General features: G+C 36.8%; 1 protein-coding gene across 1 annotated transcript in view; it reads left to right on the forward strand.

The window, feature by feature from the left end:
• The window catches only part of LOC135776721 (interferon-induced GTP-binding protein Mx3-like), a 32088-nt gene that overhangs the window by 5713 nt on the left and 8352 nt on the right, over nucleotides 1–18023 (forward strand). Inside the window, exons 5-7 of the mRNA XM_065287594.2 lie at nucleotides 1883–2021; nucleotides 15843–16041; nucleotides 16281–16359. Coding sequence (XP_065143666.1) covers nucleotides 1883–2021; nucleotides 15843–16041; nucleotides 16281–16359 — 417 coding nt within the window. The remainder of the gene's footprint in view (nucleotides 1–1882; nucleotides 2022–15842; nucleotides 16042–16280; nucleotides 16360–18023) is intronic.

An 18023-nucleotide genomic window follows, 5' to 3' on the forward strand; every position in this document is an offset into this window, starting at 1 on the left:
ACCAAATGAATGTGAGCGGAGAGGACCAGCCGGCTGCATCACAGACATCCTGAACTGAAACCCTTAGCCACAAGGCCCTAGAGGCTGCCATACCCTTAGTACAGTGTTCTTTACATCCAACCCCTGGAGAGCCGGTGCCCTGCAGAGTTTAGCTTCAACTTTAATCAAACACACCTGGGCAAGCTAATCAATGTCTTCATGATAACTAGAAAATCACAGGTAGGTGTGTTTGATTAAGGTTGGAGCTAAACTCTGCAGGGCACCGACTTTCAAGGGTTGAATGTGAAGAACACTGCCTTAGTATAATGAGCTCTGGCGGCTATAGACAAAGGCTGTCCAGAGGTCTTGAAAGCAAGAGAAATAGCCTCAACTATCCACTTACTAAGGGTTTGCTTGGTTGCCGGAAGACCTTTCTTGGGTAAGATTCAAGATTCTTGAATGTGTGGTGTTCGACCAGCTCTCCTCTTTCTTCACACAAAATAACCTCCTCATTCTGGTTTTAAAAGCGGTCACTCCATTGAGACTGCACTGCTCTCGGTCATGGAAGCCCTAAGGCAGCCTCCAAAGTATCTGTGCTGATCTTACTGGATCTGTCCGGCGCTTTTGACATGGTCAATCACCACATCCTCCTGTCGACCCTCATAGCTATGGGTGTCTCTGACACAGCGCTTCTATGGTTCAAATAGGGTATCCTGAAAAGGTGATGACTCTAAACCCCAACGTCTCGATACCGGGTTGCCTTAAGGTTCAGTGCTTGGACCACTGCTCTTTTCGATATATATGACATCCCTGGGTTCTGTCATTCATGGCTTTTCCTACCACTGCTATGCGGATGACACTTAACTTCACTAGTTTTTCCACCCTGATGAACCCACGGTTTCTGCCCGCATCTCAGCATGCCTGAGGGACATCTCACTCTGGATGAAGGATCACCATCTTCAGCTTAACCTTGCGAAGACAGAACTGCTTGTCATATCATCTGAACCAAAGATTCATTACAACCTTTTCATTTAGCTAGGTTCCTCGACCATCACGCTATCCAGGACAGCAAGAAACCTGGGAGTGGTCATTGATGATCAGCTTAGCTTAGGAGAGTTATGGGCTGGTCAGATAAAAATAGTGTGAGATGTATGACACGTCTCACAAAATTAGTGTGTATGATACTCCCCCTATGTTTCTTGTGTCAGATGTAGTCCACACTGACTGCACCTGACACAAGAAACAAACGGGGAGGGGTGGTGCCTGTTAAGAGATGATTGGGCCAGCCCAGTGTCAGTATGGAAAATGTACCAATGGGCCGCTGTCCCTGCTTTATGGGCCAGTCGTTGGCCAATAAAAAAATCATATTATAAGTGCGTCGGCCCACCAGGCATTTGCCCGGTATGCCAGATTACAAGTCTAGGTATATCGTATGGAATTTTGAGTTTTTAAAGGTACACTTATCTACTGCTAACAGAAATGAATCCCTCCATGTATTCATTCCTAGTCCATATTCATAATATGGCCTGGAATAGAGTACTACTTATTACATTATCTAAATAGACTTGATTGACTTATGTAGCTTGGAATACTCTATCCTAAACTTTATTTAAAACTGTCATGCTTTGTTTTTCTTTGCTCTTCCTTGTTTTCTTTGTTTCTGTTTTATGTGAAGCTGCTTTGTATAAGGAACAATTTTTAAAAGCGCTATGTAAACAAAATTGAATTGAATTGATGGTCTGCTGCTACGCATTGGGTCATAACCTTTCAAATAAACTTGTTTCTCATTGTACACATATGGCACTGTAATGCGGGGTTAACCCTGCAAAAGCGGTGCTAACCCTGCTTCAGAGATGTGGTGCTTAGAATTACCTGACCTAACAAATTACTTTATATGTTGTAGATTAAACGTCTTATCTTCAAATTTATTGAGAAGAGTGAAACAGTAAACATGGTGGTCGTCCCTTGTAACATCGATATTGCAACAACAGAAGCACTAAAAATGGCACAAGAAGTGGATCCTGATGGTAAAAGAACTATAGGTAAGTAAGGGCACATTCATATACTTAACCAGACCAAATGTAGAAGTAAACCTGTCCCCACTCCCCAGTTTGCATGCATTCACACTACACTTTATGATCAGTACCAGAGTACACTTACGATATTAAATGATGCAATTATTTTAAAGAAATGCAATAGAGTTCATCATAATTATAGGTTGAGGCTTATTAGGTGATTTTGAAAACAAACCATACTTCGGGGTCAAGCCATCCAGGTTTGGGTACCGTATGCCTAGTGTTAGCATGCTCTAATAGATAATCAGTTTACAAACTTGTCTTTAAATGTCATAAAAAGTTAATGCAAAAAAACATCATGTGACCATCATGTTAGATAATGCTAAGACTTGAGTTGTGTCCCAAAGGACACATACTGTGCGTTCACACCAGCGCGGAAGAGGCGGGAAGCGCAAGTGATATACATGTTAAGTCAATGCAAAGACACGAATTGCCAGATGCGGCAAGGTATGCACGAATTGAGTGTTGCCACGAAAAAATGCGCGAGTTGAACAACTGAACTTTGCCAGATATTCGCGTCGCGTTAACCAATCAGGAGCTTGCTCTAGTAGTGAGGGGATTACAGGAAGCGAGCCAAGTCGAAGAAGCCCCTCCCATTACGCAAATTCCACGTGCGGCTTCACATGTGGATAACGCATTTTTGCCACCTCTACCGCATCTGGTGTGAATGCACAGTTACTGCAAAAACATGTAAATCACTCGCGCTTGCCGCCTCTTCCGCGTATGGTGCGACTGCGAGCACACAGTAACGCTGTGCTCTATATACTGTACCAGCTAGTGTATGAATTTTAGGGTAACACTTTAGAATACTGTATCTTACTTACTGTATAACTAATAAGGAATTACTGCAGAATTAATTGTTAGTTCTTCATTAACACTCAAGTCACTACTATTAACTACTAAGGAATATGTGTTAATTAATCAGTATGTCATAGCGTTTTTTAATTATGTTAAGTAACTATTAAGTAATCAGTAACTAATAAATTCAGTCATGCCTCCTGAAGAACTACGATTAAGTAACTACTAATTTCGCTTCAGGAGGAATAACTATTAAGTAACTATTAATGAACTGTGATGCTCAGTATCCGGTTATGGCCTGTCTTCTTCACTACTAATGTTAGTGATTTACTTAGATGGAGCCATGACCTGCCAATACCTCAGGTATGTTTATGGCCTTATATATATATATTTTGTGTGTCTGTTTTTACTCAAGATATTTCACATCACTATTATAAAGTGATGACAAAGAATTCTGTATTTAAAGCGTAACTAAACCCCCGGTCAGAGCTTGACTCCACCCATTGCAATATTTGAAAAATGCAAGAAAAGTAGGCAGATCCCAACGGAGAAAGAGGGGATGAACTAAGCTTGTACCAAGTGTGTGGTGAGATCGTAACAAGGGCGTGGTGAGCTTGAACCTGCTTACGTCACGAGTTCTTTTTTGGACCCAACATCCAATAGAAAAATTCAACTGCAGTAGCCACCGTTCAACCTGAAGAGGGCAGCACTCAGACGTTTTTACACCATATTGTAGTATTGAAACACTTTATATCCAAATGTCAAAAAACTTACTAAAATCAATGAACAGCACTAATAAAGCATCATTCTTTCAGATCATTAACTAAAAAAAAGTTGGTTTAGGGTTTAGTTACTCTTTAAGGCAACGATCAAATAATTACTTTGAACCCATTGATAATTAATGTAGAATTACCACATCATTATCAAGGAATTACTAAGAACCTGGAACAGTATTCTAAAGTGAAAACAATGGGAACCCATTGACAATAAAGAATTACCACATAATTCTCAAAGAATTACTTCAAACCCACTATTAACCCATTTGCGCCTGATGCTGCATGCACCAGCATTAGATGTAATGTTTCGGCGCGCAGAATCAGGCGCAAATGGGTTCATTAATAAAGTAATTATTTGAGAATTATGTGGTAGTTCCCATTGTTTTCACTTTAGAATACTGTTCCAGGTTCTTAGTAATTACTTGATAATGATGTGGTAATTCTTTATTAATTATCAATGGGTTCAAGGTAATTCTTTGAGAATGATGTGGTAATTCTTTGATCATTGCCTTGAATACAGAATTCATTTGTCATCACTTTATAATAGTGATGTGAAATATCTTGATTAAAAACACACACAAAAAATATACGCAACTTTCTTTCTTTCTTTTTTTTATTGGAGAATCAAAGATGTTACATTTTACAGAAAGTGAAACAGTTCTCCAGTTTTATTTTATCTTAAACAACTAAGCCTTAGACAACCCCTCCCCCACCAAAAAAAGCAACTTTCTTGTACTTTTACAGTTCATTAATGTGGTATCTACAGTGTTTGGTTTAATAAGGGTCGACAGCGCATTGTTAAAATGCGATAGCGATGCACCTCTCCGCTGACAGTTGGAAACCCCCAGTCCCATCTCTCTTACAAAGTGGGAGATATTACAAAACTCACAGATATTACCTGTGTGCGCTCAAACTTTAACCTGAATGTAATCAGTATAGTAGGCATACATCTAAGTAAATCAACTAACATTAGTAGTAAAGAAGAAGACAGGCCATAACCGGATACTGAGCATCACAGTTTATTAATAGTTACTTAATAGTTATTCCTCCTGAAGCGGAATTAGTAGTTACTTAATCGTAGTTCTTCAGGAGGAATGACTAAATTGATTAGTTACTGATTAATTAATAGTTACTTAACATAATTAAAAACTGCTATGACCTACTGATTAGTTAACACATATTTCTTAGTAGTTAATAGTAGTGACTTGAGTGTTAATGAAGAACTAACAATTAATTCTGCAGTAATTCCTTATTAGTTATACAGTAAGTAAGATACAGTATTCTAAAGTGTTACCGAATACGCTTAGAACATGTAAAAGAAATGAAAGTAAACACTTTAAACACCTGTTAACTCTGCTTACAAGATGGAATATAGTAGATCTTGCAAGTTATTTTGGCAAAAATGGCATGTAACCAAATTCAAGGTTATTTAGGGTAGGAGTGGGTAACTTATAACTGGACTATATTGGGTTTATATGGAAGAAAAATAATGACAAAAGTTTTTGAATTAAAATAGCCTGTTGAATTGTACTACCTGAAAAAAAATGCTTTGTATTAACCGTACTTGAATTTTAAAGCATTGTATTTTTGTGTTTTTGAATTAAAACAGCCTGTTGAATTGTACTTCCTGAAAAAAAAAATGCATTGTATTAACCGTGCTTGAATTTTAATGCATTGTATTTTTAGGTTTTGCATTTTTAAGGGCTGATTCAACATGCGTGTATATTTTCTGTATTAAAAATTCAATAGTCCACATTCACCTTTTAGATTTCACTTTAAAATATTCGGTCTGTTTAAAAATACAACGTAAAATATTCAGCAGGCAATTTTCAGTCCATTTAAATTCGCGTCCAAAAATTCAAGTCCAAAAATTCAGTCGTACAGATTTCAACATTTAACATCCGGGAACTGCAGGAAAAGCAGTAGAGTATCGAGTATAATCTCATCTGCTGTTAATCGATCTGAACAGCAGGTGGTGCACGTGTTCGCCAAGACTTTATAAATGTAAAATGATTTATCCACTGCAGAAGTGATGAATGTTGGCTTTTATGTTCAGTTTTAGTAAAACAACTGTTATTGTAACACTCATACAGAGAGTGTATTGTTTGGTTATGTTATTGACAGGATACTTAACGGTTTTAATGCCATATAAATTAAATAGGGCTTTCTGCCTGCTATTGGCTTCGTTTCTCAAAAGCTAAGTTGATATTGGTGGCAATCTACCATCTCCTTATGCCTACGAGAAACGAACACGGTTTTATAATTTGTCACCTTAGTATATAAACCATACTCAGATTATTATTAATTTACAAATCGTGCGCGCGAGGTCCCCAACCACGGGGTCGTGGACAAGTTGCCACCGGTCGCAAGAACATCCTGAAAAAATGTGTATAATAGCTACGTTATAGTTTAATCAGGTGTTTTGTCCTTTACGAGCCAACTTCAAATAACATATCAAGGTTGGGGACCCCTGCACTGAACCGTAGTCCCACCCTCATTTTAGAAATCGCTTCCATGCTTTTATTCATGCTTTCAGGAATTAATGAAGTTTATACCAAGCTTGTACTTTCCTAACTGGAAAGTGATTTACATTGTGTGTAATGTTTACGTAATATTTATTTTTATATGTATTTATTATATTTTAATAATATAATAATTTAAATCCGATGCAACTTTCCATCGTGCATTTAAACATTGCATGCAATTTTTAAAGACTTATTTGGTTAATATGTTATTATTAAATAACTACGTAAAATTGCATTCAGCCAAAGACAAAATCAAAGAATATGTCTCCTCTCAAGTTGACACAGTAACGTCATTTAACTCTATAATGTTTTATTAAATTTTGCCTTTGCGAAATGTGTAACAAAGTAAAGAACAAACAACAATGCATTAGGAACATTAATAATTGCTTAATTTATAGTATATTTTCTATAGATGTGTAAAACCATATTTTGGCGGATTATGGTTTTACACATCTATAGAAAATAATGTGCAGTGGAGGAGAGGAGAGATGCCAGAAGAATTGCGGTTGGGCGCGGAGTCACGGGACTCGCGTTTATGCTTTTTGATGATTGACACATGACTGTTTAGTTTCCTTTCAAACCAGTGGCGGCGTTTCAAGAAAACCTAGGGTATGGCAAAAATTCTTCGTACAAGAAGGCCATTTAAATAACGAATCTATGAAACCATTTTATCCATACGTGTACATACTCCACCAACCTGTATAAAATCATATTATAATTGGACGGATGTACACTTACTGACAACAATACGGAAGTATTTGCAATACAAATGAAAAACAAAAATAGAAATCATGGTTGTTTAAAATGCTTTTCAAATGTTGTCATTCTTAACTAAGTGCAACTCCAGCAACAGATAAACTTAAACAAGATAATATCAAAACATACTGTAACATCCCTTCACAAATCTTGTCATGACAGCCGCCAATAAACACTTATAAAAACACAATAAAGACTTTTAATGATGTAAAAGAGCACACGTAGTTAACCCAGCCAGCTAACCAAAGACTAAAACACTAAATAAAACTCTTAGTAAAACAGGGCTAAATGCAAAAACAAGTCTTACCTTAATTGTCGTCGTGCAGTTTTTATTCCACAAGTCGCCATATTCAAAAACGCGCGCAAATAATTAATACACTTCGACTGGGCTACAATTTCCCAGTGCATGTTTATTTATCCACAGAGAACAAAACATATTACGTTTGGAATAATGTATGCAATATGCATTGCGCGAGTGTGGGGGAGAACCATGAGTCTGTTTGAATGTTAAAACAAAAAAAAGGAGTTTACTTGCGAAAATAAAGATTATAACAACAGCGGTCATCATGAAACCTCCTGCACAATTCAAGCTGCGCTGCAAGAATGACAGGCTGATGACATCAAAGTACCGCGAGGGTGAGACGAAAAATCATGGGAAGAGATTGCTTTCAAACCGCTCTCGCGGCACGTTGATGTCATCCACATGTCGGTTCCTGTATTATAGCATGAAGTCGAGCACACGCGTAAATTATCCATATTAGTGATTTACCAATGTTCAGATATGTTCTACTGAAAATATTTAATATTATTTTTAATGAGCTTCATTATAGCCTGTTGATTTCTGGTGTTTTGTCTGACTGCTAGGGTATGGCAACTGCCATACCCTGCCATACGCAAACGCCGCCCCTGTTTCAAACCTACATTAAAAGTGTATCCGTTAAAATATTATTACTGCAGTAAAAGAGTTTAAGTATAATTAATTAAGAGTTTAAGGGTAATTTTTAAGTTTTTCAGAAGCCTGCAATTAGTTTCATTTGCGATATCAAATGAACGTCTTTTTATAAAGTCATACCTTTGCAATTCTTTGATTGTGTTTTAGAAGTACTGTGCGCTTGAACTCTAATGACAGCATTGTGATCGCCGAAGCGCTGGTAGAGAGAGAGAGCGAGAGAGCGGCCCTGTATAGAAGTGGATTGATATGTTATTTGAAGTCGGCTCGTAAAGTACAAAACACCTGATTAAACTATAACGTAGCTATTATACACATTTTTTCAGGATGTTCTTGCGACCGGTGGCAACTTGTCCACGACCTCGTGGTTGGGGACCTCGCGCGCACGATTTGTAAATTAATTAATAATCTGAGTATGGTTTATATACTAAGGTGACGAATTATAAAACCGTGTTCGTTTCTCGTAGGCATAAGGAGATGGTAGATTGCCACCAATATCAACCTAGCTTTTGAGAAACGAAGCCAATAGCAGGCAGAAAGCCCTATTTAATTTATATGGCATTTAAAAACCGTTTAGTATCCTGTCAATAACATAACCAAACAATACACTCTCTGTATGAGTGTTACAATAACAGTTGTTTTACTAAAACTGAACATAAAAGCCAACATTCATCACTTCTGCAGTGGATAAATCATTTTACATTTATAAAGTCTTGGCGAACACGTGCACCACCTGCTGTTCAGATCGATTAACAGCAGATGAGATTATACTCGATACTCTTCTGCTTTTCCTGCAGTTCCCGGATGTTAACTGTTGAAATCTGTACGACTGAATTTTTGGACTTGAATTTTTGGACGCGAATTTAAATGGACTGAAAATTGCCTGCTGAATATTTTACGTTGTATTTTTAAACAGACCGAATATTTTAAAGTGAAATCTAAAAGGTGAATGTGGACTATTGAATTTTTAATACAGAAAATATACACGCATGTTGAATGCCCTTAAAAATGCAAAACCTAAAAATACAATGCATTAAAATTCAAGCACGGTTAATACAATGCATTTTTTTTCAGGAAATACAATTCAACAGGCTGTTTTAATTCAAAAACACAAAAATACAATGCTTTAAAATTCAAGTACGGTTAATACAAAGCATTTTTTTTCAGGTAGTACAATTCAACAGGCTATTTTAATTCAAAAACTTTTGTCATTATTTTTCTTCCATAGGTTTATACTATAGGTAGCGGTCATTGAATTGTCTTAGTTATTGCTTGCTGGATAGTGTCAACTCAGAAGTATAACCGATTTCACAGACGAGGGTACTAAAAGTGCACACATTTATTATTGTTAATAAAGGTTCAATCACAAAGCGCTGAAACTTATTGTAATTGTGCGGATTTTTATTAGAGGTTCAGGTTGGCCTGTTACGTTATGTGAAGGAATTTTCGTCAGGGCCAGCCCAAGCTTTTATGGGGCCCTTGCTTTACAATTATATTGTGTTTGTAAAAATATTTGATAACAATTTCTTTACTTCCAATTTTAGGTGAACTGTCCCTTTAAAATTTGAGCACAGGCCACACAGGGACTTATACTGTACAAAGGTTGTAGACACTTGGGAGATTTTGTCAGAAATAGGCCTAAAGAAATGGACGAATGAAGATAAAGAGTGTCTTTATCAGAATTTAACTAAAAAAAAAGAATTCTATTTTTATAGACATACCACCACCACCCATAAACACACTTTCAAAGCCACACAGTTTATCATTTTATTAAAGATAGGAGAGTGATTTAATAATTTTTAACAATTTTTAAGCGAAAGTATTTACTTGGTACCATTAAATTTATTCACATTCACACATTAATTCCTATAACTTTTTCTTTTGAACAACATTACATGACATTACAACGTTACCTTTCTGTGGAGTGAAAACAGTATCAAAACCTCCCACAAATGCACATAATACATCTCATATTCAGGGGCAGACTGGCCATCTGGAGCACCAGGACATTTCCCAGTGGCCTGGCGGTCGTTCTGGCCTGCCGTGCAGTCAGCTCAAATTGACGTGATATGGGCCGTTTCTCAATTCGAAAGCTACAGTCTCCAGAGGTCGAATATGCAGGCTACATATATCATCAAGCCTGGTTTATTTAAGTTAACTGAGCATTACATTCGCAAGTCATACGCACATTACAATAATTTACGATTAACTAAGAATAATAGTCAACTTTATAATTGTGTATATTCTAAAATAAGGCAGTCTTGAGGACGTATGCAGCCTACATATGTGACCTTTGGAGGCTGCTGCCTTCGGATTGAGAAACGGCCATGATGAATAAATGACAGATCTCTTAAAATCTATGAATCAGGCAATTCCGGTGCAAAAATGCCACCACATGACTTTACGCCAGCAGCGCACTGCCTTTTTGGCTAAATCAAACCAATATGCAGCGCAAACGCTAAGGAGAAGAGAGAGAAAGCAAGTGAATATAAAGAAAAACCATGGTCACAGGTGCAGCAAGATCACAGAAATATGACATATATGATGTCAACAAGTTACCAGTAAAAGCATCTAACTTATGTATATTGCTAACTGCATGTTTTAAATCAGCTGCAGCACATTATTGGGTTTTTCAATAAGTCATGCAACCACAGTGAAACACCATGGGTGATATGTGAAGTATATAACTTTATAAAAGTTTGAAAAACTGTAGCTATCAAACATGCAGATCATGCTTTTTACAGTCATTTCACCTTTTAATTTGGAACTCTTAAAAAGGTATTACAATTTTTTTATCTATTAATATAAGTAAAATATAGATTATTAAATATTTTTATTTAATTTCATTTAAAATATACATATTTCAACATCTGAACTGTGTCTCATCACTTTTAAAAAGTGTAAGCCAACTGTGTATTTGTCTGTGCACTGATTCTTGAAACTTTGGCAAAAACATGTCCCACTAAGAAAAGTGCTAATTCTGTTATTGGAAATTAAAAACATTTTCATGAAGAAATAGAATCAATGTTATAATCAGGGGGTCCTTTTCAAATATGTAAGGTTCTTTTATAGGTTTATTTTTATTTTTTATTAATTTAATGATTATATGCTGGCCTACAAAATCAGCTGTCCTCGGTTAAGAGATAATCATTTCAACTTGATTAAAAAAGCCAAAAGTAATAATTGAATTGAACAATATATTTACCACATGAAAGAATACATTGTAATATGTATTAAAAACTACAAACAGTGAGTTTTGAACAATATTTACTATTATTTTGTGATTGCTCAAAATGTGTCCCACATATTCGTCACCACCGTCAGATATTAATAAAAAGCAATAAAATCAGACAATTAAAGGGTCAACTGCATTCCTGAGGAGCCCATATTCAAACCTTCAGCTCTACTGCATGCTTCAAGATCACTCAAGCTCCTGTATGTTTACTATTTTCTCTTAAAATTGTTCATATTTTTGGACACTGCTATTGTGACAACCATAACATGTCAACACCGTCATCTTTGTAAAAAAAATTAGATTAGATTATGAAATAAATGTATCAGGTCTGAAGTAGCAGCAACAGAGGGGAAATAAGATGGCTAATGTGAACAACTCATCTATTTTTTTTATCTATATTAGGTTTTTGTCACCACCGTCAGGTTTTCTGTCTTTTCTGTCAGGTTTTATGTATTTTAGGAAGTGATGATTTGATATTTGTTCATCACAGTGCTCAGGATTGTTATTTTTTGGATCAAATATTTACATAAAGTTTAAGCAAGAAGCCATTGACTTGAGTGGTATACATTTTGGAATAATGAGGCCAATGTCACCACCGTCAGATTAGTGTCACCACCGTCAGAGTTTTATTTGCTTTAAATGAATATGCTTACAATATGTTTCTTCAGTGCTGCTGAGTTATTAAATTAATAGTCTATATTAATAAAAAAAATCTTTATTAAATAAAAAAATCATTACTTCTTCTATTTAGGCTTAAAGTAAATGTTGTATGAGTAATAACTGGAAAAACGCCTATTTTATGGAAAAAATGCGAACAGGGGAGGTTGCACCGGTAAATTGCTCATCAGCCAAGACCTTGGTCTATAATGATATACCTTCAGATTTTGTAATTTAACTAACTTTTTTTCAAAATTTAAACCCTTTTTATCCAAATTCCCAAGAATCACTGTGTGGTATGATATGAACTGTGTATTCCTATTAAGTTTTAAAGGGGATTCACCTACAGTCATATAATGACAACTCGTTATTAAGATAGATCACTTGTTGGTCTTTTCTATATTTTAAAGGGGCTGAATGTAAGTTATTACTTAAAAAAATCTTTAAGATAGAGTTTTCATTTGTATATTTATGAGGCAACCATAATGTAATAGAAAGAATGACACCTTGAGTGTCCTCCACGGTTGTCTCTATCAGCCTGTAGGCTCTTTTCTGTGTGGAGAAGTCGGGTCCGAATTGGCGCGAAATTCAAAATGTGACGTTATGCGCGTGCTCGTCTACCTGGGCGTTCCATATAGACGCGTACGGCAGTCATTAGTAAACAGCGGCAATCGCTAGAATGTTTCAAATGGACTCTGTAGACGGAAAGAAGCGACCAACTTCCAGCACAATCCAGACACTCACGGAAACTCCTCGTAAGTTTTAAAAAAATCCTTATCTAGTGCGGCCAAAATAGTGCGTGACCGGCGTCGGGGAAAAGACAAGAGTAAACATCGGATTGGCATTTGATTCTTGGAGGGAGCTCCAGTCAGCGCTGGGTATGAAAACAGACCTTGAGCAGGTTTCCTTTTTACTGCAAAGGTAAAACATAGTTACAGGGCATCTGTAATATATTATGTTATTGTTTTTGTGGTGTAATGCTAACGATAGCATTTATTTTGTGGTGTAATGCTGACGATAGCATGTAGCACAGGACCGTTTCAAAAGTTACTTTCTAATATGAATTATCTTTATTCAGAGCATGAGTGCATTAAGATTGTGGGTGTCGGGAGTGTGTTTTACAGTGTCGTGTTACAAAACTTTTAGAAGTAGACTTCTGTTGAAAATATAAAGTAGCACTGCAACATTTTGCTAAAATATGGTCTGTGAAACAATAACCTTACAGTACTGTAACTTTTCTTACATTTGTAAACATGCTGGTGAATCTCAATGAGCTGTCTATGTTGCTACGGCAACTCTGGTTGTTGTGGTCGTGCTCGTACGAGTGTGACCACCGAGAACGAGCATCAGACTGGCTGCAGTTTCTATAACGGCCACTGGTGTCAGTAACGGTTAGAAATTTCTCAACGAAAGTACTGACGTAATTATGCGGATTTAAAATCCTAAATATCAAACATGTTTGATAAGATCGGGGCGGCCCCGATTTGCTTGAGAGCATATCGCAAGGTGTAAGTTTAGACTTTTAAACGTCTCACATTACAGGATAATCTGGGCCGAACTTCGGAGCCGATCAAGGTCCATTGCCCGATTTTCCCTCGGATTCTCGGGAGGGGAAAATCGGGGTAAATTCGGCCCGATTATCCTGTGGTGTGAGCCAGGCATTACGGAGAGCACCTTTAAATCTGCATGAATTTGTTCCCAGTCAGATGAACACAGGGGTTGAGTTTATAATTCATCTGGTAGTCTACCTGTTATATCAACGAATAATATTAACCGATTAGCTAGTCTGGTGCATGGTGACGACAGCACCCAAGGGGGCCTGGGATGGAGTCAAATTCCCGGCCTGAATTATTGTCCCCTGCTCATATTCCATCTCATATGCTGGCAATACAAGCCCTCGTGCACTGGTGTGTCTCACAGCACCCGCACATTCACCCCAACACTTGCACACTGCATCCTCTCTCACCTGCTTCTTTTGCTTGCGCGAACACATTTCTTTTGGTCTTGGGCCAGGACTTATTATTTTACATGTAATGACATTTGAGATTACATTTGTGGCAGCCCTGAATATATCATATATATATATATATATATATTCCATCTTTATTTCCATTGTGGTGATTTTAAGTGACTCAACTGCACCGTATTTATAGTTACCATCTTCATTCATCCTGTTTGTAGTGCTGCATAAATAAGCTCTATTTATAAGCTATTATTATGTAGCATCTATTATTGATTTTAAATTAAATTACAAAGACAGCAAATTAAAGACAAATATATAGACATATATAGTTTGTTTTATATGTTTATTAAAGCAATAAACCCCAAGAAGCAGTGGGTTACCAGTGCATTTTATAACAGCTAAGGGGCGTTGTTAGGCACGACGTTTTAGGAGTGCCTAAAACCCCCTTAGCTGTTATAAAATGCACTGTAACCCCACTGCTTCGAGGGGGTTTATTGCGTTTATAAAACGATTACTTCATATGCATAACGTTAGAGGGATTTTATGAAATAAAACACAAATAAGTTGTAATTATATTAGTACAAATATTACTCTTCCGCCAAACAAAGTAGTTCCTCAGAATCAAGTGTGACTGAAAGAGAGCGCAGTTCCCAACCAACACAGATGCAGCAAAGACACAATGAAAATATGATTTAAGACTGTGGTGTTTATTTTATAAATCACCATTTATCTAATTTATACATTAACATTTATATTGTGCTGTTGAAGTGATGATCAAATATGTTTGGAAGTATGCTGAACTCTTTCCCCGTCAGCGTTTTTTTTTTTAAGTTGCCACCCAGTTTTAGTTTAATGCCTTGCAGAAAAATTATCTTCTTAAATAAACATAAAATATCAAATGAAAGAACAGACCATCCGCTTTCAAACAAAAAACGTTTCATCCTACCTTCATTTGTTCTCTTATCACCTCTCAAATTTTCAGCTAAAAGCAGAGATAATTCCATTTTTGTGAATAACTTTTGTAAGAGATCAGATTGAGCCATCAAAACGTACACACTGTGTTTTCAGTGTTGAGTGAATGCGTCAGTGTTTAAGTTGGGTAAGATCGCCACTCAGTAGATAATAGCGGACGTATGAACTTGAGTTATAAACTCCTCAGACAACGTTTTCTCTTTATCGACGAGATGACTCAACAATATTTATTGACAGTTATCTGGATATCGCCATTAATTGTGCAATTGTAGACAAATTAAAAATATGATACAAGACTGTGGTGTTTATTTTCATAAATTAGTACGCAGCAACAGTGGCGCAGTGATACTTATGTAATGTGGTCTGAACAGTGAGGTTTCCGGTGTATTTTATCACAGCTTAGAACGCGTTTCAACCAATCAGAATGAAGAACCAGAACTGCCCGTTTTATAATGATAATTTTATTTATACTGGACACATTGTCAGTAAGACTGCAAGGTATGGTGCTTACATTTTCACAAGCCACTGAACACAGCAGAGTCGTCATGAAGTAAAAATAAGTATTTATGCAACCGTTAGCTATGCTAACTTCAATGCAGTATACCATGCATTTATTATTAGGGATTTTTTCAAATAATTTCGTTTTTAATATTTACAATATTAGGAAAATTACACCTTTCCTAAATGGGAATGCTACACTAGTCCTAGTCCAGGCTCTTGTCCTGTCCAGATGACTGCACTATTGCCATGGTTACCCAAAGAGGGTGCACGTCCCTACACTCTTTGTCAGGTTACACTGGCTTCCTATAGCAGCTCGCATCAAATTCAAAGCACTGCTCCTGGCCTTTAGCCACCACTGGGTCAGCACCCCCTTACAAACTCTCTTGATCTCTGCACACATTTCATAATTAATTAAAATACAGTAACGAAGGAACGCCGCACAGTGTAAAGAAGTAAAAGTATGTTTTATTTTTTTTCACCTCGTTACATCGATTCAGAGTCGACTCCTTCTTTGGAAAGATTTTAACTTTATTAATTGTGCACAGTAAATGTGAAGGACTATAAGGTTAAAAGAATTTGTTCTTATCAACAAAATAACTACTTATCTGCTATCTGTTTAAAAGTATTACAAAATAACTTTTTTCCATTTAATACAGCAATTTTGACCAAGCCGGATCTCATAGACAAGGGCACAGAGCAAAACATTCTGTCAATTGTCCAGAACAAAGTTATCCCTCTCAGCAAAGGTTACATCATGGTGAAGTGTAGAGGCCAAAAGCAAATTGATGAGAAAATGTCTCTGGAGAAGGCCACACAAATGGAGACAGACTTCTTCAAAAATCATGAGGTTTTCAGGTAATAATCTGGAGAAAAAAATGTTTTTTCTTTAAATTAATGTTAAATTTACTTTTTTGTCCTTTTATTCTTGCCATGATAACTCAACGCACAAGGCAGCAACCGAATTCTGCATTTTTTAAACTAGTTGATTGGTTTCTATTGCTGTTAGCTTATAAGCAAGGTCAAGTTAATGTTTAAATCAAATTAATTTGTTATCAGATTGGACTAAAACACTATACAAATGTGTATTTCTTCAGTTGTCTACTAAATGAGGACAAAGCTACAATTAAATGTCTTGGAACCAAACTGTCCCAGTATCTTGTTGATCATATCAAAGTAAGTATGTCTTAAAATCTCTCCCGCAGTTCCTTGCATATTAAAATTCCTCAATGTCTTTTCATCTCCATTTCCACTCCTGCAATTATTTCAGCCATTTAGTCAGTCCACCTTCTTTTTGTTAATAAATCTTTTGCATGCTTCTTTTTTTATAAATATATAAGAAAAAAAGATGAGGGCGTAGAAAATCTTGATGAAGTTGTTTATTGTGGTAGCAGTACCGAAGCACGTCGTACTTTGGGTTCAGCGGAGTCAGATTGAACCCTGAGCAAAGTCTTAACACTTTATATAGTTTCAAACCTGTTTTCCCACCCTTAATGCTAATGAGGTTTAACTAATGCTGCCTTCACGTGCTATGGGAAAGATGATATTTTCCATTTGTGAACTGGTATTTACCAGCGTGTTGTGTTCAAGTGCATTTTCCATTTGTGAACTAGAATTTACCAGTTTGCTGCGTTCAAGTGCATTTTCAATTTGTGAACTGGTATTTACCATTGCTTTTGTTGTCATTCAACCATTCACGACATTGCTGCTGCTCTCCGCCATTTTGAAAAGGTCAAAGGTAATCTCATCTCGGCAACTCGGGCATCAAAATATTTTACGAGTTGCCCAGTGGAAAATACCACATGAGGGGTGTTCATGTGCATTTTCCAAGTGGGATTTTGGTATTTACCATAATTACGATAGCACGTGAAGGCAGCATAAGACTAGTACTAGTACTTTTTTTTTCATAAATTTTCTTTGGGGGGGGGGGGCGAAGGAATGCAGCGTACACAAGGGGGGCCGCACGTTGAAAAAGTTTGAGAACCACTGGCCTAAGACTTTTGCACAGTAGGCTACTGTACATCTCAAAGCACTGTACAGAAACAATTAAAGCAACAAACATACAGCACCAAGGCTTTGAACCGGTTCACGGAACGGAAACGAAAACCAGAAACTTTCGATGTTTTGCAAGAAACAGAAACGAAGCCAGAAACTTTCAAAAAAGATATGTTCCGGAACAGAAACGTTTATTTAAAATAATGGTAACCGGTTAATAACGTTGTTTTTTCGTACTTTGACAACATTTCTGTGCAATACTCGATGAAGTTCACTTCCGGTCGTCGTTGACTCATCGGAGAAATGAGAGCTTGCCACCAGCAAGTAGCCTACTCAAGCCCAAGTCTCAATCATAAGAGGTTAATATTGTAGGCTACCAAGTATCTCAAGATGTTTGTTTTTTAATACTAATTAGTGGTCTAATGGATCGCAGTTGATCCATGATCTGTACAGATCACAACCGACAATTCGGCTCGCATGCGATTCGCCGATTAATACGCAAATTTAAATAGGGTGAAAGTTGATCATTTGCACGTGCTTCAAAAGCTTGTAACAATCTTTAAACAATTTAACCGCTAAAAGATGCTAAAATGAGCAATTTACACACATGCGGTTGAATGTGTCCAGTCCAACTCTGCCCTTCAAAGATCAGAACTCTTGATGTATAAACTTGAGAGAGAGTTGCGCTACTGTGTCTCATACTGTAGTCCATTAAAATACATTTGGTAAATAAAGCACTGAAAGACAATGTAATTTGCATTTTATGTGGAGCGACTGTTTATGCTGCATCTTCTTCCCAGAGCGCCGTTTGGAAATGTGTGTGGGCGTGTTTAAGTGCACTCATG

This window comes from Paramisgurnus dabryanus, chromosome 18 (genome assembly GCF_030506205.2).
Source record: "Paramisgurnus dabryanus chromosome 18, PD_genome_1.1, whole genome shotgun sequence".
NCBI lineage: Eukaryota > Metazoa > Chordata > Actinopteri > Cypriniformes > Cobitidae > Paramisgurnus > Paramisgurnus dabryanus.